Here is a 24,471-nt window from a genome sequence, read left to right on the forward strand (position 1 = left end):
GAGGTTATATCCCTCATGGAGGCAGAATATATGATTTTCCTGCGGATGTGTTTTTCATGGCGTGGCTATGGTGTGCTTAGCTATGCTATTCTGGACGTTGTTGTTGTTGTTGTTTTTGTATTTTAATTTTTAAGAGAAATGTGATTTTACCATTTTCAATTGTAGAGAGGACAACTTGGTGAAAAACACTGCAGATAAGTGTTCAGCTTTAGCCTTGGCTGAAGAATGATTAACTTTGTTTAACCCTGGTCTACTGTGTGGCTAGGAAAGGGCTCTCCCTTCCACAGCTTGACATGCTGCACTGCTGCTACTCTATATTTCCTAGAGTGCCTTTCATCCCAAGGTGCTTTTTTAATAAAACAAGCCAAAGGCAAAGCAACAGTCATTAAAAACGTGAAACAAAAATAAACGAGAATTTAATCCTATTTCTTGTATTATTGTAGGGTTAAAGACCAGACTTAAAGTTGCTATCTGATATACCTGATCTACTGTAGTCTAGGAGATCATTCACCAGTCCTGGAGCAACACCACAGACAGCAGGGGTTCCCAGAACTGAAGACTCTCATTCTAGGTGGTGAAAGAAGGCAGAAGCTCACACAATGCAACCAAGCTGTAGCTGTTTAGGGAGTTAGAAGTTCACTGATGTCAGAGCGAACTAAACTATTCAAGTCCTTAAAGGCAGGCAGCAGTATTTAAAATGTAATTATGGAATCCACAGGGAACCACTGCAAGGAAGGCAGAAAAGGAGATATTATGCAAATTAAATTTAGTTTTAGTTCAGGTCTAAGCAGCTGTTAAAACATAAAAAACAACCGCATGAAAAAGAATTTCAGATGCAAACCTCTGCCTGCTAACGGGACCTAACTGCAGCACCAGATGTGACCAGCCTTACAGAGGAAGAACAATGATCTATTTTGTACAAACCCCTTTAGATCACGACCAAGCAGTTTCAGTAACACCAACAGCCCTGTTCAGCAAAGACGGTCCGATCTGTAGAATCGTTCTTGTTCTTAAAGGCATGAAGAAATCCAAAGGTTTAAGAATTGTGTGCTCTGAGAAAAGAACAATGGGCCTTGTTCTCATAATTATCCTTAGCCTTGGTGAGTATCTAGCTGATAGCTGCAATTGCTCATGACTCTTTCATCAGGTTACAGACGTTCATTTTTTAAACTAAATGTTCTCTTGGTATGCAAACAATTGAAACTACGTAAGAAAATATCTTGTAAATGTTTTTCTGCTGGAATATCTGCTGTTGTTTTGGCTTCCTTTTATAAGACTGAATTAGTGTGACTCTCACTATATAAAAAAGGGAAACAGTGCTGTATGCTCCTGTATGCACGCATAAAGGTCTGCTTTCCTGCTCACTTCAGGAACCTGATCGTTGAGTGCTTTCTACAGGCAAGTACAGTAAGTAAACCAGAAACCCAGTATCCCTCCATCTGCTCTTGTGTTTATCCAGCCATCTGGACATTTTCTAACGGCTTTATTAAGTTTGCTGGAGCCGATCCCAGCAAGCAGAGGGCACAAGGCAGGATATGACGCCAGTCTATCCCAGGGCAGACAGACACACACACATACTCTCACGCGGGGTAAGAGCAAGTTTTCTCAGAGGCCAGTTAGCCAACCAGGGTGTCTGGGCTGTAGGAGGAAACCCCCATACAAACTCCGCACAGACAGCGCCCCAGAAATTGAATGCAGGGCCCCTGTGCAGTGAGGCAGCAGTGAGTGCAGCCCATGCTTTCATGTTTCTGTTCTTGCTATTTCAGGGAGCAAAGCTCATTGCTGTTAAGGTGAATGACACAAGAAAGGACACTTCTCTAGTGCTAACTGCTGAACCCCCAGCCCTTCATAAATTACAGGATGTCCAGTTCTAGGGCAGGTCTCTAACTGGCAGACCTCAGGCGCCCACAGTGTGTATCACATGCTGAGTAAAGAGCACAGTATTCTACCAAAACAGTGTAGAGAGTCAACTTGAATATCCAGCTACCCTAAAATTAAAACCCCTTTAAAATTAAAATCAAGCAAGAGGAATGATAAAGATACCTCAAACTATTAAAAAAAACAAGTCTGGTGGCCAGTAAACACCCTGTTTGAGACGAACTTCAGCGCCATGCAGTTAAATGATTCAAACTCTCGACCTGCCGGTGTTCTCGGAGCAGCGTTAAATGACTGATACCAGCTGACCGGTGAACAAAGACGACGGCTCCTCGCCAGTTTCAGCATTGCGCTCCAGATAAAACAAACTACAGCCTGCGAGGAGAGACCTCTACCTGCAGGGCACTAGAAAGGCTACAGGATCCGGTCTCTTTCGTCATTCTGCAGGGACAGACCTGACAGCCCTCCCTGCGATCGCAGCTGAATGGGCCGGGCGTAAGGAACGTTTCCCCAGAGAATTCTGTGCGTTGGCAGAATTGCCCAAACTGGGAATCCACTCCACATTTTGTGTTTCGCATCCAGTAGGGCGCTGTGTCATCCCCCAGTCGGCACCCCTACGTGCTGTGCTACAGTGGTTCGCGCTGTGTTGACAAGGTGCGGGCTGCGCGCTCACCTGGGGGTGCAGTTCAGCTGTGCGTGATGGAGAGGCTGGGTTGCAGGCAGCTGCTGTCCGGCGCCCAGCCGGGCAGGAGAGTTGCGCTCCTGTCCGCGGCTTTCGGGGCCGGCGCGGTCCTTCTGCTGCTGAAGCGCAGGTGGCACAGCGGAGAGCTGGAGCTGATCGCAAACGCCAGAGCGAGGAGGGACAGGTCACTGGAGAGTGCCGAAGAAGCGGTGGAGCAGTTTAAAAAAGAGGTTTGGGAAAACGCAATCCACCCACCTTTTTTCTGGTGGTTGTTTTTGTGGAGTGTGCCGGGTTTGTGCGAGAAATGAAACTCGGGATGTGATCCGCGCGTCGAAAAGCTGGCGTGGAGTTTTCACCGCAGCTGAAAATCAACAAGTTTACTGTCTGCACGTAGGGGGAAGGATGTTAGTTGGCGAGCCAAACCAGGCTTGTATGTACTATAATATCGCAAGCGCAAGAGAACTGCCCGCGGAACAGGAATCTCTCGCAACATTTACTGCTGACATTACCAAAGTGTAATTGTAGTCGATCTGGACATTGAACAGGGCAAAACGCTCATGCTCGTCTGTAATTCAGTACCGGCTTACTGGCTATAAAATAGAACTACGATCAGGTGCTGTTCAGGAAGGTACAGCCAAACCCAGTGTTTAGTCTGAAAGTTGTTAGCCTTTAAAAATGTGACTTAACCTGCAGATCGCATTGCGAAGAATTGTAACACGAATTAAACAGGCAGGCGTGTACGCCGTACGTATGCGCTGCGATATCGAATGTATTTAACGATGCGCTTTGCTGTCGAGTTCGTCCACACAGTATTATTCCACGTTCATTCAGAGCCCGTATCAAGGGAGTTGCTAATGTGCAACGGTTGTCAGGGGTTTGTCAGGAAGCAGATATTTCCTCAGAGTCCTGATTAAAAACAGTCGGAGGCACGTGAAGGAACATCCCGCCCGCGTGTCTCTGAGGCCCAAGTGACGTGCTGGACTCGTGTGGACAGTCTGCGTGTCCCCACAGTAACTACACACCTCGTTCTGGAAACATGAAAAGCAATGTGGGGGGGGGGAAATGCTACGAAAGAGGAGCGCCAAGTCTTCTTTAGTTAATACATTTACTTCATGTTTTGCAGTGTACTTTGCAAATCGCCCTGGATAAGAAAGTCCGCTCATAATAGCACGTCCTTGTTTTTCTTGCTGAAGAAAGGCATGGGAAGTATTTTAAAATGGGGGGGGGGGGGGGTTACTACTGCCTTCTGAATGAATGTCTTTTTGCACAGCGTCGAGCAGCCTCTTTGTTTCTCCGTTAAAGTCGGAACTAGTTTGCATTAGGCTCTCGCAGACACACTGGCTCGGAGCTGGGAGGCGGAGCGGGGCTGTGTAGCTGCTCAGTGTTGCCGGTTCTTTGCAGCACCCTGGGACTAACAGTGCTGATATCCTGTCCCTGTCTCTGGATGAGCTGCGCAGGGGGCTGAGGGAGGAAAAGCTGACCCCCGAGGCCGTGCTGTACACCTACATGGAAAAGGTGAGCTCACGCAGGCTGCTGGCAGCAGCGTCCTCTTCATTTACCCCATGGGGTAATTCTGAACACCCAGCGATGTGCGTCGCTATGAGTCATTACAACGCTTTCTTTTGCCTTCTTAACAAAAAAAAAAACCGTGACAGCCAGGAGAATTAGCTTGTCAAAGTTATGAAACATCTGCTACATGAATATTCTGTGTAAAGCTGCTGTGCTTTTTAGTCACTTTTATGTCCTGTTTGTTTGCTGAAATGAGGCCACGGCTTGAATGCTGATCCAAGTCGGATCGGAGTGGTTGTAAATGAGACGGAGAGATGTTTGCCTCTCCCAGAAGGAGGGCGTGCTCTTTCTGCAATGCGGTGACGTGTTCCCTCAGGCTCTGCAGGCGACCAGGACGGTGAACTGTGCTACTGCCATCCTGCTGGAGAGTCAAGAGCAGCTGGCCCAGGTGGAGCAGCACAGGGACGGCCTGCTCTACGGGGTTCCCGTCAGCATCAAAGATAACGTCGGAATCAAGGTACCTGTTACCCGAGACCTTGAGAAGTTACCGACGAGAGGAAGCTCTTCCTGCCCAATTGGCAGCTGGTACTGTAGCTAATCGGTTCCAGTATCTCATCCAGAGGTTTCTTGAAGGAAGCCAGGGTTTCAGATTCTCCCACATGGCTGCAAAGCTTGTTCCATGCACCCACAACCTTTTGGGTAAAGAGCTGCATGCTGTTCCCAGTTTTAAATTCACTTCCACATGGGATCCACTCGGTTAGTATTTCACTGTTTATTCCGCTGGATTGATTTTGGCAGCGCCTTCGTGGAGTTTTGCATATTTGCAGGGATTGACAAAGTCAGCCCAGTGAGTTTCTGGACTTGTCAGAACACACTTTTGAAGGCGTTTGGAACTCCTGCCCTCTGCATGTTCATGTAGAACGTGATCAGGGGCGTGTGACTCGTTTTTAGGCTGACACACATGGGGAAAATTTCCTTTAGCACCACCTTAACGTCTGCCCTTCTCCAGTCCATGAGATTATTGTCAGTTACTAGAGAAATGAATATTGCAGAAAGATTTTGTAGCTTTGAGAGATTCCTCTTAAGGATCATTTCTCAGTTTGGCTCCTTCATCCACACATGGCACTAATCATGCTATAAATAATACTATCGGTATTATTTAGTATTATTGACTCCTGGACGAATCGGTAGGCTTTGAAGTGAGCAGGAATATTTCAGAAATCGAATAGGTTGTATTGGAGTATTGGGTGGTGTAGTACATCAGGTTTTGCACCATGAGAAGTTAACAGCAGACTTTTAGGGGTGGTGTTATTTAAAGCCACCTACAGGTGTGAACACACATGTCTTAACTGATTTATTGGCATTTAGTGTGAAGGAAATTGGGCGAACTGGCAACCTTCCAGGCACAGGTGTGGTGCCTCTGTAGCTGAGGATCTGCGCCTGTGGCTGGCAGGTTGCCGGTTCATATCCCGCAGCCGGCAGAGGAATCCTACTCTGTTGGGCCCCTGAGCAAGGCCCTTAACCCCAGCTGCTCCAGGGACGCCGTATAAATGGCTGACCCTGCACTCTGACCCCCAGCTTCTCTCTCCCTGTCTGTGTGCCTGTGTGTCTCATGGAGAGCAAGTTGGGGTCTGCGAAAAGACAAATTCCTAATGCAAGAGATTGAATATGGCCAATAAAGTGATCTTATCTTAAATTCCACTGGTGGAAAAGAGCACTTGCGATTAGTTCTGTGGGCAATTGGCCACTCCCACAGAATGAAGATCTGGTGTATAAGAGCATCCAGGAGGAGACAGGTTAGGAGTCTGTGCCCAGGCTCTTGCAGGAGTACAAGAGAGTGAGAGCTCAGAAATGAAGGTAGTGAGTCTAGGTAGCGCAGGAGTACTCTTTGAGCACCTGTGCATTACCACCTGCAGCAGGCTTTCACTCTCTGTGTTGGAGAGGATCTAATTGGAGTGAGAGTATGAACCAAGAACTTGCAAGGATTGAGATGAAGGATTTGTGGTGATTATTGAAAGAAAAATCCAAAGTTCTGTGTGGCTTATTCAATAAAGGATTAGTCAAGTTAAAAGTTAAGTTAAGAGCACCAGGGTGTGTCTGAGTACAAAAGGGACAAATCTGTGTGTCATGTAATGGAGGCCTTTCCCGGGACTGTCTGAAGAATGGAGGAGGGGTTAAGGTGACTGTGCCAATGAAAAGCTCTGAAGAAGGAGCGATTGAACAGTGGGCTGTGCAGACCCCTCTGATAGGGGACCACCTGTACATTTAGGGTGTTTCACTCACACTCAGATGTGCTCCATGTTGTCGTCTGCGGCTTGGCACTTGTCACAGTTTGGTATTATAAAACATTCCATTTAAAACTCGAGAAAGACCTGTCCTTAGCAGTTCCATTTGCAGGTGACGGGGTGCTGGCAATCTGTGCACAGGAGGATTCGGTATGCTCATATGCGGGCACTGGGCTCACTGGGACACTCCCAGCACGCTAGGTGTGTCAAAAAGAAGACGGGTCACTGTTTCATGGAGCAGGTTCAACTAATTCAGGATTTTCTCAAGTTGTCCAGATAGAATTAACCCAATAACTGAGTTCGGGTTAACTCAGTTTCAGGAAGGCAAACTCAGTTTCAGGTTATTTGGTTAAAGTAACTCAGGATTAAACTATCTGACAAACTGTGTGTTCATGTTGCAGTTCATTAGGCAAGGAGATCACACAGCTTAAGAGATTGTGAATGTGAAGTACACCCTGTCTGCTGAAACGGTATCTTTCAAGCAAAAATCATCACTGAACTGTAAAGGGCGATATTGAAACTTTCGTTCTCTCTGTAAAGCTGTAAAGAGTCTGTAAAGAGTCGAGCTCTTACCCTCGAAGTCAGGTTAAGTCTGACTTCACCTGCCCTGGAGCAGGTTAATAAATAAAGTTACTTAACTGGATACCATTCTGTTCTGCTTCATGAAACCGAAACCGAAAAATCCAGCTGGGTAATCTCACTCAGCTATAGTGAGCTATAGTATAGTCAGCAGCTATATCACCCTGCAACTCACCGCTGGCAGCCCACTGAAGCCCAGCAGGTGTGAGCCTGGCCAGTACCTCCTGGGAAAGCTAAGGCTGCTGCTGGAAGTGGTGTCAGTGGGGCCAGTAGGGGGCGCTCAACCTGCAGCCTGTGTGGGTCCTAATGCCCCAGTATAGCAACGGGGTTACTAGACTGTAAAATGGCGCCGTCCTTCGGATGAGACGTAAAACCGAGGTCCCAACTCTCCGAGATCATTAAAAATTCCAGGGCATGTTGCCCCGGAGTCCTGGCTAAATTTTCCATTGACCCTTATCAGTCATGGCCTCCTAATATTCCCCATCTCTGAACTGGCTTCATCACTCTGTTCTCCTCCCCACTGGTGTGTGGGGAGCGTACTGGCACACTCTGGCTGCCGTCACATCATCCAGGTGGGGCTGCACACTGGTGGTGGTGGAGAGGATCCCCACTACCTGTAAAGAGCTTTGACTGGAGTGTCCAGAAAAACGCTATGCGAGTCTAAGCGATTATTATTATCTCTCTTCGTGAAACCGCAAGTCTGATGGGCCGAATGCCCTCCTCTCCTCGGGCCTGTAACCCCTCTGGCTCTTCTCCAGGGCCACGACTCCACGTGCGGGACAGTGCAGAAGCTGGAGCACCCCGAGGTGCAGGACAGCGTGGTGGTGCAGGTGTTGAAGAAGCAGGGGGCTATTCCCTTCGTGAAAACCAACATGCCCCAGGGCCTGCTGAAGTAAGTGACGTCCGCTCCTGTCTTCATATTTAGGTTAAAAGCTAAGGTTTTTCTTGCACAGAGGCTCTGGACACTGTGGCGTGTAACAGCAACTGCTACACACCTGTTTTGATTTAAAAAAAAAAACATTCAGATTTATTACTGCTGCATAGCTTTGCCTCATCATATAGCTCTCCGAGTCGAAGTAGCTTCATTCATTACACTAATTATGCAAATTCTATATACAGTGCCTATAGAAAAGTCCACACACCCTGACCAAAGTAACACATTTTGTGGCCTAACAGTGTAATATCAAGACACATTGAATCAGAACCTATTTCACCTTTATTAATATTTTGTGACGCACAACCTGCAAGTTCCTGCCTTTGACCTCACTGTTTTGTTGTTGTTTAGTTATGACTGCAGCAATCCCATATTTGAGCAGACCCTGAACCCCTGTAACCTCATCAAGACCCCCGGGGGATCTTCGGGGGGAGAGGGGGCGCTGATTGGCGCAGGAGGCTCCATCCTGGGGCTGGGGACGGACATCGGGGGGAGTATTCGCATCCCATCATCCTTCTGTGGCATCTGTGGCTTCAAACCCACCTCGGGCCGGCTCAGGTAGGGGGTCCCTGCCCCACCGCCGTCTCCCCTTCGGCTAGCAGAGAGTCTGATTTTGCACGTAAAGCAGGTATCCGTATGGGAAAACCTCTGCAGCCTCCCTGGCTCTTTTTGTGGTCTGAGCCTTCAGTACGTACTGTACTTCGGAACGTGGGCAAGCTTTAAAAAAAAGTTTCACCGTGGACAAAAGGTATTTTTGGAGAGTATTCAAATTTGCCTGTGTCTCGCTCTGCTTTTAGTGATCAGATGAAATAGGAGTATTAGAGGTTACAAGTGAGAGGGGGACCATGTGGCCCATCCAGTACTGCTAGATCTACCAAACAGGCCGGAGTAATATACTGGGGGACTCCCAGAGCTCATTTTTGCTTCCAAAAAAGATTTACAACCTGCTTTCTTACATCAAGGCCTATAGATCTAGCAAGTGATCAGTTTATCTCGTGTAGAGATAAACCAGGACCTTACCTTTCAGGTGAGCGAAACGGCAGCACGTCTGCGATTTAGTGATTAAGTGACAGGTGCGGTCGTTTGTGTTCCAGCGCGCAAGGTCTCGCCAGCTGCTGCTATGGACAGAAGTCAGGTGAGATGGTCCTGGACAGAAGAGTCGAGACTCCCACAGTTCTGTGAGACCAGTGTGCTACCTTCCCTCTTTCATCAGAAATTCGGTTATTCCTGGTAAGGGTCAAGACAAGCATGGGGCCTGTCCCAGAGGTCACTTTGGACCCTTCAGAGATGCCAGTTAGTCTGCCCAGCAGGTAGGAGAAAACCAAAACCAGGGAAGGCCGCAAGCACCTGGAGAGAACATGCAGACTCCACACAGAAGGATTGTAGTACAGCATCGAGCCCAGGACCTGCGAGCTGTGAGGCAGTAGGGTTAACTGCTGGGCCACCTCCCCAGCTATCGTGTCTTTAACGAATTGCTGCCGCTTTGTTGAACACACCTGTCTAAGGACTAGCGAGGATTTTTGCACTGAGTGAAAAACTGCCCTGGGACTCTGCTCTGCCCTGATGCAAATCCTCTGATATTTTATCAGTCCATCGCCCACAGTGTAGTTTTGTCAGGCTGACCGCAGGAAACGTCAGGTTGATTGGTCAAAGTCGCTGTCGAACAGTGTGCAATAAAAAAGCAAGGGTAAGACCTGTACATGAAGAAGAGGAGTGAGGGCATGCTTATGAGAGGAAGGCTAATGACCAGACACCTGGTGACCAGTTGTTTTATTTGCATTGTTTATAGCTGTTATTTTTTTGTGTGTGTTCTTACACCTGCATGGATTTGAGCTGTTATCACCCAAGTAGCATTCTGCTCCGTGGCTGAAGAGTCCAGCCTGGTTCCAGGAGGATGATGAAGGTAGTTCTTGTTCAGGTGTGCTTCAGCCATGTGTTCTGTGCATGTGACGTGCTGGGGGTCTCTGTGTTCCAGTCCTGTCATCGGTGGGCCCGATGGCCCGGGACACGGACAGCCTGGCGCTGTGCATGAGGGCCTTGCTGTGTGACCACATGTTCGCGCTGGACCCCACCGTCCCTCCTCTGCCCTTCGACGAGCAGGTGAGGGCAGCTGAGGCACCTGTTGTGGAACACCTGGCCACGTAGTGCCGACGTTCCCTGACGTGACGCTCTTGAAGGGTTTCTGAGTGGCTGATGCAGAAGGGAGTTATATTGTGTGCCATTTCACTGCCACACCTCCGTAATACAGCGATTCCTCAATTTCATTTTTATTTTAAGATGGGGCATTCAGACAAGCTAGTTAATTCCCTGCATGTTACAGGAAGAAAGTGTGTCAGATTGAATTGCAGAAATATAATTGCTGTTGTTCGTGAATCATTGCTTGTCAGGCTTTTTTTCCCCGATCTATGATGAATTAGCTTTTTAAAGTTTTTTTAACTTGTTGTCACTAAAGAGTGCTTGATCTCTGCCTGTTCTAACATTTCTGCACAGTGAAGAATGTGTGCAGTACTTCCAACAGTGTTTAAAGATTGTGCTGCTGGTTAATGGAATTTTGTGCCATTTTATAATCATTTTATAACTGTAAATATAAGGCTATTTACAGTTCTTATCGTGAGAGAAGTTACGATTCCTTTGGCAGATAAGGGCCTGTCTGCTTTCTTTCTCTCCTGATCTGCATGTCTTTTCCCAGGTGTATGCAAGCTCCAGGCCCCTGAAGGTTGGCTACTATGAGAACGATGGTAATCTCATGCCTTCCCCCAGCATGAGCAGGGCCCTCAGGGAGACCAAGGTGCTGCTGGAGAAAGCCGGCCACACCGTGAGTCGAGACTCTACACCCACAAGCCAGCACCGGTGTCAGTGCATCTGGCCAGACAAGTTACACTCAATTGGGGGCGATTTTGCGTTGGCTTTTTCAGCCCCAAGGTCATAAATCGGTAGCGCTAAAATAAATGAAAAGATCTCGTTTGAACTGGCTTCTCCGCTGTGCTAGCCCTGAGAGTTGACATGTTCATTTAGCCGTGCAGGAAAGCATTTAACTCCGCTTAAAAGGAATAGAAGCGATGTTTGTAAAAGAGCTTTTTTTATGCTTTCCAGTTTTCTTTTCTCTTTTTGGCCTCCGCATTTATGGAGGTCCGTGGCGTCTCGGGCTGAAAGAAGGGTCCTTCAAGAGCCAGGGGTTGTGCTTACTGATGTCTTGAGCCGCTCCTCGCAGAAGGCTGAAGTTGTGCCGTCTCCTCTTCCAGTTAGTTCCTTTCCTGCCTCCCCGTCTGGATTCTGTCCTGATGGAACTGGTGATCAAGGGGCTTCTGGCGGATGGAGGCACCACGCTGCTCGACAACCTGTAAGTGATCGCGCCACGGCAGGCCGCGCTCCAGTGCGCCGGGGAGCAGCCGCCAGGGGTAAACGCGTCAGAACCGTTATTCCTGTTGCCAGACTGCTGCAGTGGTGGCTGCAAGCACACAGGTGGCAGCACCTCGTGCCACCTCCTCCCCTGCAGCTCCGCTCACGTGCTCATCGGGGAGTGAAGTGTTTGCGACGCTGGGTGATTTTATGAATCTGGTCGGAGTCTTGTGAAGATTCGCAGCATGCCTCGATTGTGTCTGTACAGGAAAGGCGGCTGCATTGACCCCACTCTCAGCCCGCAGACCACAGTTTACCGAATGCCCCGGCTGCTGAAGAGAATCCTGGCTGTCCTGCTCAAGCCCGTGGTGAGTAGTGTGAACCCTGTCCTGGTGTCATGTGTTCTAGTTAAGTGGAAAGTAGGAAAATGAATACTGGCACACTGCGACGCAAAAGTTGAACCAGAAGGTTGCACCACCAATTGCACCTTCGTCATTTTGAATTCTTCTGTGTGGATTTGGTCAGAACGCCTTCGAGATTCTGGATATGTATTCCAGTGTTTTCAAGCAACCGTATTTGGCACGCATTGTTCAAAAAGAATCACTTACTGCAAAAGTTAAAATTCAGTTAGTTAAAAATGAGAAGTTTTGAACCAGCAGTGTTGCAATAGGTTGCAAATGTTTTTCAGCTCTTCTGTAAAAAAATTAAGAGACCCTGTTGCATTAGCTTTCTGAGTAGCGAGTTTAAAGTATGAGTTACATCATTCTTCTCAGAAAGTTAAGACATGGGCCCGGGTAGAGTTGTAATCATTTCAGCATAAACCTCCCATTTTAACACATTTTTAACTTTTTTTCAGTACCCTCGTATGGCCGCTTCATTCAGTGCGCTTAATGGATGCAGGTAAGGGTGCCCAGGTCCCTTTTGCCTAGTCTGTTTCCTAGTTTAAAAAAAACTAAAACTCTCCCAGTTCTGAAACAAGGCAGCTACTTTTCACAGAACAGAACATGCACTGGGCGTTTCACCTCATTCAGATCTCAGTCACAGTCCACAGGTGAAGCAGCACACTAATCCCAGAGCTCGTTTAACTTGTGTGGCAGTTCTGCAGTTCCACTGCTTTTAATTGGACGGTTTTCAGTTTTTTTTTCCCCAACAACAAAGGTTTACGTTAAGTGTTAAGCTAATCTCTTGGCATTTGAACACCAAGTAGATGAGGATCAAGTTTCTATTGCACTGTTCCAGATCTATCCCGGAGCTCTGGAAGCAGCACAAAGCTGTGCAGGTAAGCTCCTACACTTTTTACACTTACAGCTCTGTCCAAGGTTTTCTCAGCCTTTGTCTGAAAATAAACACATCCGTGCAGTTACTGTACGTATTTCCAGAAGCAGCTGATTGCCTGATCTAGAGGCAGATCTCTGTCTCCTATGAATAGTTTGGGCCTGGTCAGTACAGGGGTGGGAGACCTCACAGGAAAACCAGGGTGGCTGCTAGTAGGTGGCGCTCTTTCATCTGGAATTTCCAGGCCGATGCCCCCGTAGGGAAACCCAGGGAGACGCTGTAGTGCAGGAGGTGCTGTCCTCAAGATGAGATGTTAAACCAAGACCCTCACCGCTTGGTTATTAAAGATCCCGCGACACTCATTGTAGGAGTGGGTGCGTGAATCCTGGTAACTTGGCTAAACTCCTGGAGGTTCCCCCTTCACCCAGCTGGTGGCGCAGTCTCTCGCTCCCACCCCTGCCAGGCTGTGCCAGGCTGGGCTGCTGGCGCAGAACGGCCGCGCCTCTCAGCGGGTTGAAGCCGGTCTTCTGTGGAAAGAGCTTGGGATTCCAAAACAGATTCCAGAACGCGGGCCCAGGTCGGCGATGACAGGTCCGCAGGGCGGTGCCAGGCCCCGGAGCAAAGACTTCTGCAGCCGGGTTATTTCATTTTACCTGTATATTATTACTATAGCCTTGCAGGTCTTGACATGATTTTTTCCCCTTGGAAGAAAAAGTAGAATTTCCGCACCATGTTGCCCATATTTTTTGTTTGTTGCCTGCAAACAGCTTAACCAGCGGGTGTAAGTAAGGCTGGGAAACAGGACTCCATTTGTTTAGCTAACGCGATACTGCAGGAGACGGGAATAGGCAGAGGACCTCACAGCAGACCCCTGCACATGGAGCGCTTGCAGCTGCTGCCTGTGTCTCGCTGAGGGTCCCAACCTGCCGGCTTGCTTCGTCCCTGTCCTGCAGGACTACCGCCAGGAGTTCATCGCCGAGTGGAGGAAACGCGATCTGGACGTGCTGCTGTGTCCGGTCCTGGGTCCTGCGTACAACTTGGGATACTGCGGAAAGCTGACCAGTACTGTTCCGTATCCGAGTAGCGGTCGCGGCGTGCGCGTGTACATTGCACGGGTGGTAGCCAGAGGGAGTTGTGCTATTTCTCGTCTTGAGGTCCCACAGTGCAAGGAGCAGGGACACCCCCCCCCCCCCCCCCCACACACACACACCCCCAAACACTCCTCACTCTGCTCGCTTTCTTCTCTCCTCTGTCACTCTTGATTCTGATCCCCAAAATGTGAGTAGCAGGCCCTTCCTCCTCCAGAAGAAAGAGGTTCTTCTGCCCGCTGTCTTTTTCAGTGTGCTGCTGTGTCGCAGTCCTTTTGGTGCTGCTCTTTTTGAACCCCTGCTGTGTGCTGTAGCCAGCGCGTCTCTCTGCCTGCTGGTCTGAAAATGTTTTTTTTTCCCCCGGCAGGCGCTTTGAGCTACACTGCCTTCTACAATCTCCTCAACGTCCCTGCCGGGGTGGTGCCTGTATCTGTGGTGAGCGAGGAAGACGAGGAAGAGCTCAAAGACTACAAGGGTAACTTCGGCGACCGCTGGGACAAGCTCTTCAAACGGGTAAGCCTGGACCAGCGAAGGTCATGGGTGTCGTTTGTCTGTGTGGCCAGCAGGTGGCAGCAGGAGCCAGCGCTGGTCTGTAGCCTGGGCCGCTGCCAAAAGACGTGCTCTGATCTTCGCAGGCTGTGACTGGCGGGCAGGGGCTCCCTGTCGGCGTGCAGTGTGTGGCCCTCCCTTGGCAAGACGAGCTGTGCCTGCGCTTCATGAAAGAGGTGGAGACGCTTGTGAAGAACAAACAGGGGAAGTAGCTCCATCATGCTGTTGCACATTGGCCTTTTGCGAGCTTGTGAGTTAAAAGGCTACCAGTACAGAGAGTGTGATGAAATCTTCTGGAACGACAATAATCTGGTTGTTTTGTAGTACGATTACAGTTTCCATTTAGATACAAATAAGTGGAAGGGTGTGATTCTTTCTAAGGCAAACCCTGTGGCATGGGTTGGGTTTACGATGTATCGCTGAATTAGGGAAAGCTTTTAAACTGATGCAGCGGTGTAATTAAGCAAAAATGAAATGCAAACTAGTGGGAGTTTTTTGTGCGTAAGGGATTATAAATGACAAATGTTTTTTTAGTTTGATATTTTTTTATTTTTTATTACCAAAATGCCTGCAAAACCGCCTCCTTACTTTTCCCCTGAATTTAGAAGGAACTCTTCAACGGTGGCAACTGTTTTTAACAATGGCTTTAGGAGTGCTGTGCAGAATGAATGAAAATAATCTGACGTTCAAGTGGGATAAAGTAGGCCTGATATTTTAGAGATATAGTTCACTCACCTTTAAGTTCAATGGGAATTTAAGAATAAACCATTTTACTGGCACTTTAACCTTTTACATTTAATCTGCTGATATCTTGTGGAATGTTTTTTTTTTATTTTCCTAACCTGCTCTGTACTTTTTGGGTTATGGATATAATCAGTGGGGGAAAGCTGATACATGCATGAGGTGTTTTATCCAAAAACCAGTCATGTTTTTTGTTCATTATGGTTAATGTGACAGTTTATACCTTGATGCAGTCTGTGGTTTTAGCACTGTAGTTTAGGTTTGCCAGCCAAGTCATAATCTGACAGATCCGTTCGGCCGCAGTCCTGGCCTGTTCACCTGCGTAGCTCCACAGGCTGCTCTGGGAAGGAGGCTGTTCTTCTGGCTGCCGGGCTTTGTGCGGAGCCTGTGGGTGACCTGTGGGTGACCTGTGGGCCGGTGTGATGAGTGCCAGCGTGGGACGCAGCAGACCAGCCCTGGAAAGCTCTGGTCTGCAGCCTCGGCCAGTGGTCTTTAGAGGTCAGCTTGTGTCTGCAGATGAGCAGGCGCGTGGGAAAGGGAACCAGGTGTAATTCTAGGAATTTTGATTCTTTCAATAAAAAAACACATGACAAGATTAGTTTGATTGTCGATCTTATCTTTCTGAACCTGGCAATTGCTAAGCATAAGAAGATAAACACTTTCACGGCACTGGAAAAAGAGTCAGTTTCTGCCTGGTGTGACGTCCCCTGAAACATTTCGTAATATCTCTGGACGTTTATACAGTAGAAGCCCGGTTTATGGGTTAAATTAAACCAAAAACACTGCTTACTTTAAGGGTGATGTTTCTTGTTTGGGGTCCAATAACCTGATTTACAGATTGATAAAAACTCTTTGCAATGTTTTGCCTTCAGTTGAGCGCTGGACAGAAGAATGACAATGAAGAATATATAGACAATGTGGGAGCACACTTTCTCTGCTCCGGAAGTACTGTGTTTTTTAGCCCTGGTTAGTGTTTCACCAAAGCCTTTATCGGGATAAACATCTTTTTGTGTTGATAAGGATCTTATGTAAATCAGTATTACTTAATTGTGGGCTTTCCACATAAGAGGAGGCTTTTATTTTAAAAGGAGTCATGGAATAAATTAAACCCATCTGACCATAAATATAATGAGCAATTAACTTAAGGCCTGTGAATTAAAAAAATCAAGTAAGCACAAAGGTTATTTCTTATTTGTGTATTTTCATGGATTCATGTCATCGAAAAATTAATGTTATTAATGCTTAACATTTTATTTATAATCATTTAAATCGAGTTTGGAGTGAAGAAAGTGTGCGACCAATTGATTTTGCTACCTTTACAGGACAGAACCTCAATTTTTGGGTGCGCATTCTTGTCCTCTTTCTTTGGGCTAGTTAAGAACAACTGGGGTCTGTTTATCACTTTGCTGTATAAATGGAAAGCTCCTGGTTTCCTTCAATAATACGCAGTCTGTTCGCTGTAGAGAACAACTTGTTAATTTATTAGATGCACATCAGACAGATGTATCTGCCTTGCGCGGGTGAATCAGGTCACTGAAGACTAAAGTTTGCTTATCTTTATGCAGATATTTACAGTCTGTGTCCTTTCTGAAGTGTCTTGAGAAGTCAGAAAAGATCAAGATCTCAAAAAATGCATCTGCAAGCCTTTTAAAAGTGTTTACACAGGGTGAAGCAAACCTTTCACCTTTTAGTCCCTTCTGTAGCTGATCAAAAAAAAATAACCCGTCTGTCTCGGGCGATGTAGCTCAAATAGGCACATGAACATTAGCGGAGATGGTCTCTCAGTGCATCTGCTCCCTGCTGTCATTAAGCTGCAAGATAACGGCACTCCATTGACACCAGAATCGAAAAGAGAAAGATCTGTTGTTTGTGGCGAGCCTGTGATATGAACATTAAGGACACTGAAGATGCTAAAATGTGATAGTTTCTGTTGTTTTTTTTTGCCTTTATTCCACAGATGAGTGCAGATAATTTTCTGTGTGATTGTGAGTGATTACTGTATTATCTGTAGTAATAGAAGGAATATTTGGGAATGTTAGGGGAATTAATGATACATAAAACTATTTCTGTATTGACTGGTTCCATCAGCAGGGCTAGTTTGCTATGCCTGCATCTTGTGATTACCCCAATGTATTGTAAATATACATTTCCAATGGGTTTTACATAAATTTACATTTTTTAACACTCTTGAGATGAAAGACCATTAGGGACAAGTTGTTTTTTTTTGTCCACGTCTTTATTAAATTATGAAACGACTGTCATCACTGAGCCTGCCGGTTAGATTGTGATAGGATCTTATAAGGAGAGGGGAACGTAAAAGAAGGCAAGTTTTGTGTTCTGAAAACCAAGAAGCAGCATAAAGGCATTTTTTAAGCAGTGTGATGTTTGTGTAGCCAGTGTGACTCTGGTGGCAGTGATGTCTTGCTCCTGCCACCACATACTCACTCTGTACATCATCATAGCCCTCTGTCCTCTGGCCACTGAGAAGGAATATTGATGCTGCCTTCTGAGCGTCCTACAAATGGTCATTTGCAGTGCCCGTCTTCAGTTCTACTGCCTCTCTTACTCGGTACCGTCTGCACTGAATTTCTCAGCTTTCCAGCAAATATTACCGTGGGCTGAACACTGCATAACACAGTTCTTAATGCTTTATAGTGACTCACGATAGAACACCTAGCATTATTGTTTGGTAATGTGCTCTCTAGCTACATTCCTTGGTAGGGAGCACTGTAGAACATATAACGCCACTCTCGTCTCTTGAGCAATCAAACTTTGTAACAAACACTATAGTCCAGTCTTACTGCTGTAGCAGTCACCTCGCACCTTGATGAATACTCTCATTTTCAGCTGTCCAGCTTTATCAGCCTGGCATAGAAATGCACAACAGTATGTCAAGCCCTGTCACCCTCACTGATGCGAGTTTCTGCTGCACTGCTAGAAGGGTCAAGTGCGCTTCCTCCTTCTCCATTAAAAGTACTGTCAGCAGCCAGCAGAGGGCGCCAGTGTTCCGTCACTGCTGTCCGATTGCTAGAGGAAGTTGAAGTAAAATGTCAACATTGCTGCAACAGCCCCTGCTTGTCAGGGCTACCTTTCCGTGGCGGTCAACGGGTGCTTTTCTACTTTGCCAGCGAGTTTTCCGAGATAAGCGCAATTAAGTGCCATTCTCTGTTCACAGTGCGTTGTGCACCCTATGTCCGGCAGACATCTAAAATAACTAAACTCCATTCTCAAGCAATACTGAGAAGTCCAGTTTGTAACTGGAAAGCCGGCCTGGGAAGGTTATCAGACAAAGGAGAACTAGCACACTTCTGTTTTCAGCGTATGTCTGTATAATGGTTGTCTCTTACACCATGAGGTAAGTATTCGGTTTGTGTCTCTGTGTCTCCTGCTTGGCTCATGATCCCTGCTTGAGGTACATACACACAGATCTCTGGAGCATCGTCGCTGTGATTGCTTATGAATGGGGAGAACTGTGAGCGCTTTTTAATTATTAGTAATTCCGATTCATATTCTAGCCTCTAACTTTAAAAAAAAAAGACTTAAATGTAAGTCTTATTTTGGGCTGCATTTTAAAATTAAACGAAAGTTAATTTAGGCTGTCTGTGTCAGCTCCTTGCGTTCCACAGCATTGTACACCTTTATTTTTAATTGTTTTAATTTAATCTCATATCTTTAGATTTTTCTTGCTACAAAGCGCTTTGAGGAGCTACTTTAAGAGGTGCAATATATAGTAATAGCTGTTGTTATTGTTATTTTTATTATTATAAAATGTGGGACGACGAGAGAGCGTTTTCAGGACTGAGCTGCACACAAGTGGGAGGCCCAGAGTTCACGCCAGCACCCCTCCACACCCCTAAACCCTGAGAGAGCAGGGCAGGGGATAGAGCGCTGAGTCGCGGAGATGGCGCGGTGTCTCATCCGCGCTGCGCTTTATTAACCTCTCATAAGCTCACCGTGGGAGGGGGGAGGGGGGAGGGGGGGGGGCTGCCATCGATGTCTTTTCCCCTGCAGCCCATTAACTCTACATATTACGGTGATCCGCGACACAGCCCTTCCGATTTAATAACTTCGTGCTGAGAGCAGAGGCGAATTAGGAAGCTCTTGTTAATGGGGCTAGGGGAGATTGCGGAGTTTAAGTAACACTTAACAGGGGTGGTCCCTTTTGTTTCATAGCGCGGGGAGTTATGAAGGGATGGCACATCTAATAGCCGGTTTCGTCATGAATTGCAGAGGCTGACTTGGCTACTTCCTAAACACAGGCGCTGTCAAATCGGGTTGCCCAGTCTTGTGGTTGTAGGCTGATCTTGTTGGCTCTTGGAAGTTAAACAAGGCTTAGGCACTGGGATAGGAAACTTCCAGTGACAACCAAGTGGCTGGTGCAAGTAGTGTGGTGGACCAGCAGGGGGCGCTCCTCTTACTGGGCCTAGGTTCTTTTGAATCTAATGCTATACAGTGGTGACTGCAGATACTGTAGAAGGAGCCGTCCATCAGAGATGTTTAACTGGGGTCCTGGTCACATGGTCATTAAAGATCCCATGGCAGAGCTCATAAAGTAGAGGAGTTAACCCCGGTGAGCTGGCTGCACTCATTTCAGGGTCTGGAAAGCTCACCCTTAATCCTGGCGGTGAAGAAAGTTCTTTAATCTGTCTAAATTATCCCCCTGAGCTGCTGTGTGTCTCTCAGGTGGGGATACTGGTGCAGAATGGCCTCTGTGTGTCTCTCAGGTGGGGATACTGGTGCAGAATGGCCTCTGTGTGTCTCTCAGGTGGGGATACTGGTGCAGAATGGCCTCTGTGTGTCTCCCAGGTGGGGATACTGGTGCAGAATGGCCGCTGTGTGTCTCCCAGGTGGGGATACTGGTCCAGAATGGCCGCTGTGTGTCTCCCAGGGGGGGCTGCTGGTGCAGAATGGCTGCTGTGTGTCTCCCAGGTGTGGCTGCACTCCAGTGGAAAAGGCATTCCTTTAGGGTTAGGGTAATTAAAGGAGTATTTAATCCTTTATAATCACACACAGGTTGAGATAACTGAAAAACAATGTACAAGAAATTACACTTCTAATTTCACAGGATGGGGCAGGGCAGCCCTGCTCATCAGAGCAGGCAGTGTGGTGGACTGCGGCTCGTACTGGGGGAGGGTGTGTTGGAGTCCTACCACCCGAGCAGCAGAGCAGGACGGGGCTTTCTTCTAGAGCGTTTCTCACCGAGCCGTCTCATTGGAGAAGGAGCTCTTCCTCTGTGTCCAGCCCACGTTGTCCTGACAAGGGCAGGACATCTCCCGTGTCCTGCAGCCAGGGGGACCGAGAGGAGAGTTTCTGAGCAGGCACAGGTGCCCTCGGGCCTGGTGAGGGTTTATTAGATAATCAGTCCAATGTGAGATGGACTCCTGAACCGCAGAGGATCGCTCTGTGGGGGGCTTGCTTTCTCCTCGGCGCGGCGTGAAATTACAGCCCAGCGGGGAGCCCGGCCTCGGCTGCGCTGCGCACTCCCCTCCCCGCCTGCGTCGCTGGGACACGCTGCCTGCCCCACTCTTCACAGACCGGGGCTCGCCGCCCTCGGTTTTCTCCCCTGACTCAGCGGAGGCGGAAAGCCGTGCTCATGTACGGTATGCTGAGAGCTGAGCTCAGTACGAACAGACTGCGGCTTTTCATTCATCTTCAACAACAACAAAGTAGGTCTGACGCTAAGCACAGGGTCCCACAAGAGTGAGTGGACAGGAGGCCTCTGCATAATATGGGGCACCCCACATAACGAGGATGTTGTGGGGTCTCTCCGTAGGGTCAGGGTGTGTTTGCAGCACTGCTGGTGCTTAGAGCCGATGTGTGTGCATCGCTCAGTGTCACCAGCACTCATCACATTCACAAGGCACTGGCACAAAGTCAGAACTGTAACTTCACATCCACCAGGCCCGAGCCTGGTGGCCTAATCACAGTGTAGCTACTTCTTACTAAGATAGTGGTGAAGTGATGAGCACCGTAATGGTCTCTGCCCCTGTTCCCGTTTCGTGGTGTTCAGAAGATGGAGGAGCAGAAAAAAATAACTTGAAAAGATTGGGGGTGACCTGAGTTCAAGTCTCCCTTTTTTTTGTTTCGTGGGGCTGGCCAAAATTAAATCTTTTGACTTTTTACTTGCCTTCAATTAAATCAGGCCCCGGGTGGTGTAAAGTTTCAAATCCGCATTCCTGGGATGGTAAACAGTTTTCCGAAAAAACTTGCTCAGAAAGCGAATTTATCAGTTGATCTTATCCCTAATCTCGTGTGTGTGTGTATATGTGTGAGTAAGTCTGTGCACTAATCTGCTGGAGGTTTCCAAGAGTCCTTTGATGTGTATCTGGGCAATGTGCTATTAGAGGGATTTTCTGAGGTGACAGCTTGGAGAATACGTTGCGGAATTGCGATGCCAGTGGGCTAAAAGAATGCTGGAAACAGGATTAGGATCATATTCAGGCAGCGCCTGTCACTTTCTCAATGGGCTAAGGTTTCTTATAGTGGCAGCTTTCATTCTCTACTTGGCTAAAACCTTTAGTGCAACCATAAAGGGAGAAAAAAAACACTGATTGAATGGTAATGCTCTTGATTTTTGTGCTCGGCTTGCTCAGGGTGATTTGTATGGGGAGGGGCAGCAGGATTAAAGTGGCAGGGGCCGTTTTGCTAATGGGGAATTGGTGGTGAATAAATGACTCGCTGCTCCTCCAGCATTGAGGCCAGTTCTCTCTGGCAGGCTGCAGGGCGTCCCTCAGGGAGAAAGGTGCCTGGACAAGCACGAATCGCGCCGATCTTGAATTGGCAGGGTAGGCAGTAGAGACGCCAGCGAGCACAACTCCTAAAGCTTTTTAGAAGGCACGGCTTGCGCCTGGTGAGGTTGGGAAGCCCAGGAGAGGTGGCACTGTTTTTTATTCCTGCATTGGAGCTATCTGGACTTGCTTTCTTCCAGGCCACGATCCTGGGGGACTTCTGTCTCCTGCCCTCAGTGTGTTAGAGCACCAAACGCCAGAAATAACACCTCATGAGACCAGGTTTCCTTTCGCTGTGGCCATTTAAAAATGATACACGAGTAAAATTGGTTTTGTGTGCTGTGAGGTTTGTGTTGATTGAAAGTGAACACGCAGCAAAAGGCACGCTTGTTAGTCATTTATGACCATCGTTTCAATTGGGTTAGACCAGATCAAGTACTGTGGAATGTTTGTCTACAATTAAATAATAATAAAGCTATGCCATTTACTGTAGCTAATCTATCTTTTTGTCCCATGAGAAACAGATTTAAATATCCCATCCAACGACCATCAAACTTGAATTCTATGGTGGTGCCCCGCCTCCAGCCCCTGTTGTGTAGTGTTGTGTCTTGCCCTATTCTTACTCATTCATAATTTCGCTTCTGTTTTGTGAATCGTAATTAAGCCTCCTTTAAGTCTCTGCGTTGGGAGGCACAACCAGGTTCCCATTTGTTCCCATTGTGATCTGTAACTAAAGCTCCCATTTTTGTCAATGAAAGTGGATTAGGGCTTGTGACCCCCCCCCCCCCACCCCAAGTGTCTGCTTTGACCTTTTGACCCTTGCGAAATGAAATGTGTAACCGAGATCTGGTCATCCCTCATAATGCTAGGCTGCAGCACCTCTCTTGTTCCTCTGCTGCTTAGTGTGGCAGTTCGCTTGGAATTAGGCAGGCTCTTCATATTTCAGGAACAAAACAGGTTCGTTCTGACCCTTTTGTTGCCAGTGCTGTGAAAGAGAAAGAGAAAAAGTGTATTCTCCGGGTGGCGGCGTTTCTGTCTTAAAGACAACCTGAGACCTGCTTGTGCAGAACTCCGGGGGAGTAGATACCTGCACAGTGTACCTGTACCAGGGCCGCTGCTCTGGCTGGAAATGCACATAACCTGTGAAATGCACTAAAAACATTCCAGGCACTGGTGGCATGAAAGGAGCGAGTGAAAGTGAGCTGTCATCGGGCTTTTACTTAAATGTGTAAAGCTACAGTATGGAGCTTATTTGGCAGATCTTCACAGCTATTGCTTGTCCAGGAGTGTAGCAGAGATTGCCGCCTGGCCACATGGCTCTGGCTATGCTGAGGGTTGCGCTCCTCAATGATTCGCAGCCCTCTGCGCCGAGAGCAGGGTGGCTCGTCGGCTCTTACTGCGCGTATACCTGCAGGAGCCACTGTGTGAGCGCTATCTGCAGGGCTACGTGCTGGCGGACAACCGACCTTAAACCAGCACAGGACTGGATCACCAGGGAGCGAAGGCCTCACGTGACCCCTGGCCTGGATCCAGCAGGGCTAGGATCACCACCACAGCAGCGTCCGTGTAACTAACTGAATAAATAAATAAGGCTGGAGGTATTAAGGGTGTTTGAAATAAGGGATGTGACCTCCACTTCGGGATCCACTTCGTCATACTGCTGCAGTCAGACACTCGACCGTAGCACATTAAAATCCTTAGCTCTTTCCCCATACCCTACAGGCAAGTGGATGTGTGTGGAGTAGTGGTGTTTGGGGAGTGTGGGGGGTGGGGGGGGGTGTTTGCATACCAGCTGTGAAGAGCTGCAGTGTCTCTCTCCAGCAGCCTGCCCTGGGTGTTGTTCACAGTATTACAAGGATTAGAGCAGCCGGAGCACGGAGGAGAGGCTGCCTGTCCAAGGGCAGGCTGTGCTGGAGAAAAACAGCCATTATTTACAGTAGGGGAAGAATGTGGAGGGGGCAGATTCAATTAGCAGGCCTTGTGAAAACAGCCGTCACTCTGGCGGGCCTTCGGAAACGCGCGGGCCCACGCCGCTGGTATTAGCATACGGCAACAATTTGCCCGCGGAATGTAAACGGGGGAGACCCTCTTTATTTCACTGGGGCTTATACGTTTTGACAAACCACGCTGTTTAAGATATAATAGCGGCATAATCACTGCCCCCGGCTGTCATTCTTCAACATAATAGGCTACTTATTCATCGGGGATAGTTTATGTCCCTACACGGTTTTTATTTCACAAGATTACCTCTGCCTCTCCCTCTCTTCCGCCCACCAGCTCTCACTCCTGCTTTTTTCTCCCTCTTTTCTCCTTTATTCCCCCCTTCCCCTCCCCTCCCCTGTGTTTAAGGTGCAAAGCGCCAGTGTTCTTTTTGATATGGTCCCATCCTGGGGTCTGCGTGCAGGACAGAACCTTTCACACCATCACACCTGCAGCAGAAACAGCCGTTGAGCTTTGAGGACTAATGGGGGAAAAAGACGATCAGTCCTGCGGATGAACAGGCTGAGAATCTTTTAAAAAGAGCCTATTGTGTTTGTACTGCCCGTCCTTTCCTTAGAATTGCCCTCTATTATTTGGAAACGCTACTTCGCGTTCGACGTCGGGGACAGTCAGCATCAGTTGTCATCCCGTTTCTGATTTTGGATTTGCTGTAAGGGGGTGAAACAGCCAGGGTGGGCTCCCCGGCTGTAAGTGTTGAAATGGCCCCCTCACAGGAGTACCCCCCAGTTCTGGGCCCAGGCTGCTAGTGATTCTGGATGATGCTGTTCTCCAAAGTGACTTACATTTGTACCCATTTCTATGGCTGGTTGTTTCACTGGAGCAGTTTGAGTGAGGTACCTTGCTTAAGAGTATAACCACTGTGTTTCATCTGGGATTTGAATCCACC

At 47.9% G+C, this 24,471-nt stretch overlaps 1 protein-coding gene across 1 annotated transcript; it reads left to right on the forward strand.

The window, feature by feature from the left end:
• Nucleotides 1-2,509: 2,509 nt before the first annotated feature.
• On the forward strand, nt 2,510-15,454 carry faah (fatty acid amide hydrolase). The gene is made up of 15 exons (XM_088927369.1): nt 2,510-2,787; nt 3,959-4,072; nt 4,443-4,583; nt 7,689-7,822; nt 8,216-8,422; nt 8,959-8,999; nt 9,840-9,964; nt 10,554-10,679; nt 11,107-11,204; nt 11,472-11,571; nt 12,060-12,103; nt 12,443-12,482; nt 13,432-13,540; nt 13,934-14,079; nt 14,202-15,454. Exons 1-15 carry the CDS (start codon nt 2,575-2,577, stop codon nt 14,325-14,327), a joined length of 1,764 nt encoding a protein of 587 aa, XP_088783495.1. The 5' UTR covers nt 2,510-2,574; the 3' UTR covers nt 14,328-15,454.
• Nucleotides 15,455-24,471: the final 9,017 nt, after the last annotated feature.

This window comes from Atractosteus spatula, chromosome 11 (assembly GCF_055471065.1).
Source record: "Atractosteus spatula isolate fAtrSpa1 chromosome 11, fAtrSpa1.hap1, whole genome shotgun sequence".
Lineage (NCBI taxonomy): Eukaryota > Metazoa > Chordata > Actinopteri > Semionotiformes > Lepisosteidae > Atractosteus > Atractosteus spatula.

Bases quoted from the DNA above. Each gene is read 5' to 3' on its own strand.
- faah (XM_088927369.1), top strand. From the start codon at position 2,575: ATGGAGAGGCTGGGTTGCAGGCAGCTGCTGTCCGGCGCCCAGCCGGGC. The intron at 2,788-3,958 runs GTTTGGGAAAAC...GGTTCTTTGCAG, and splicing joins TGGAGCAGTTTAAAAAAGAG to CACCCTGGGACTAACAGTGC. The intron at 11,205-11,471 runs GTAAGTGATCGC...GTGTCTGTACAG, and splicing joins ACCACGCTGCTCGACAACCT to GAAAGGCGGCTGCATTGACC.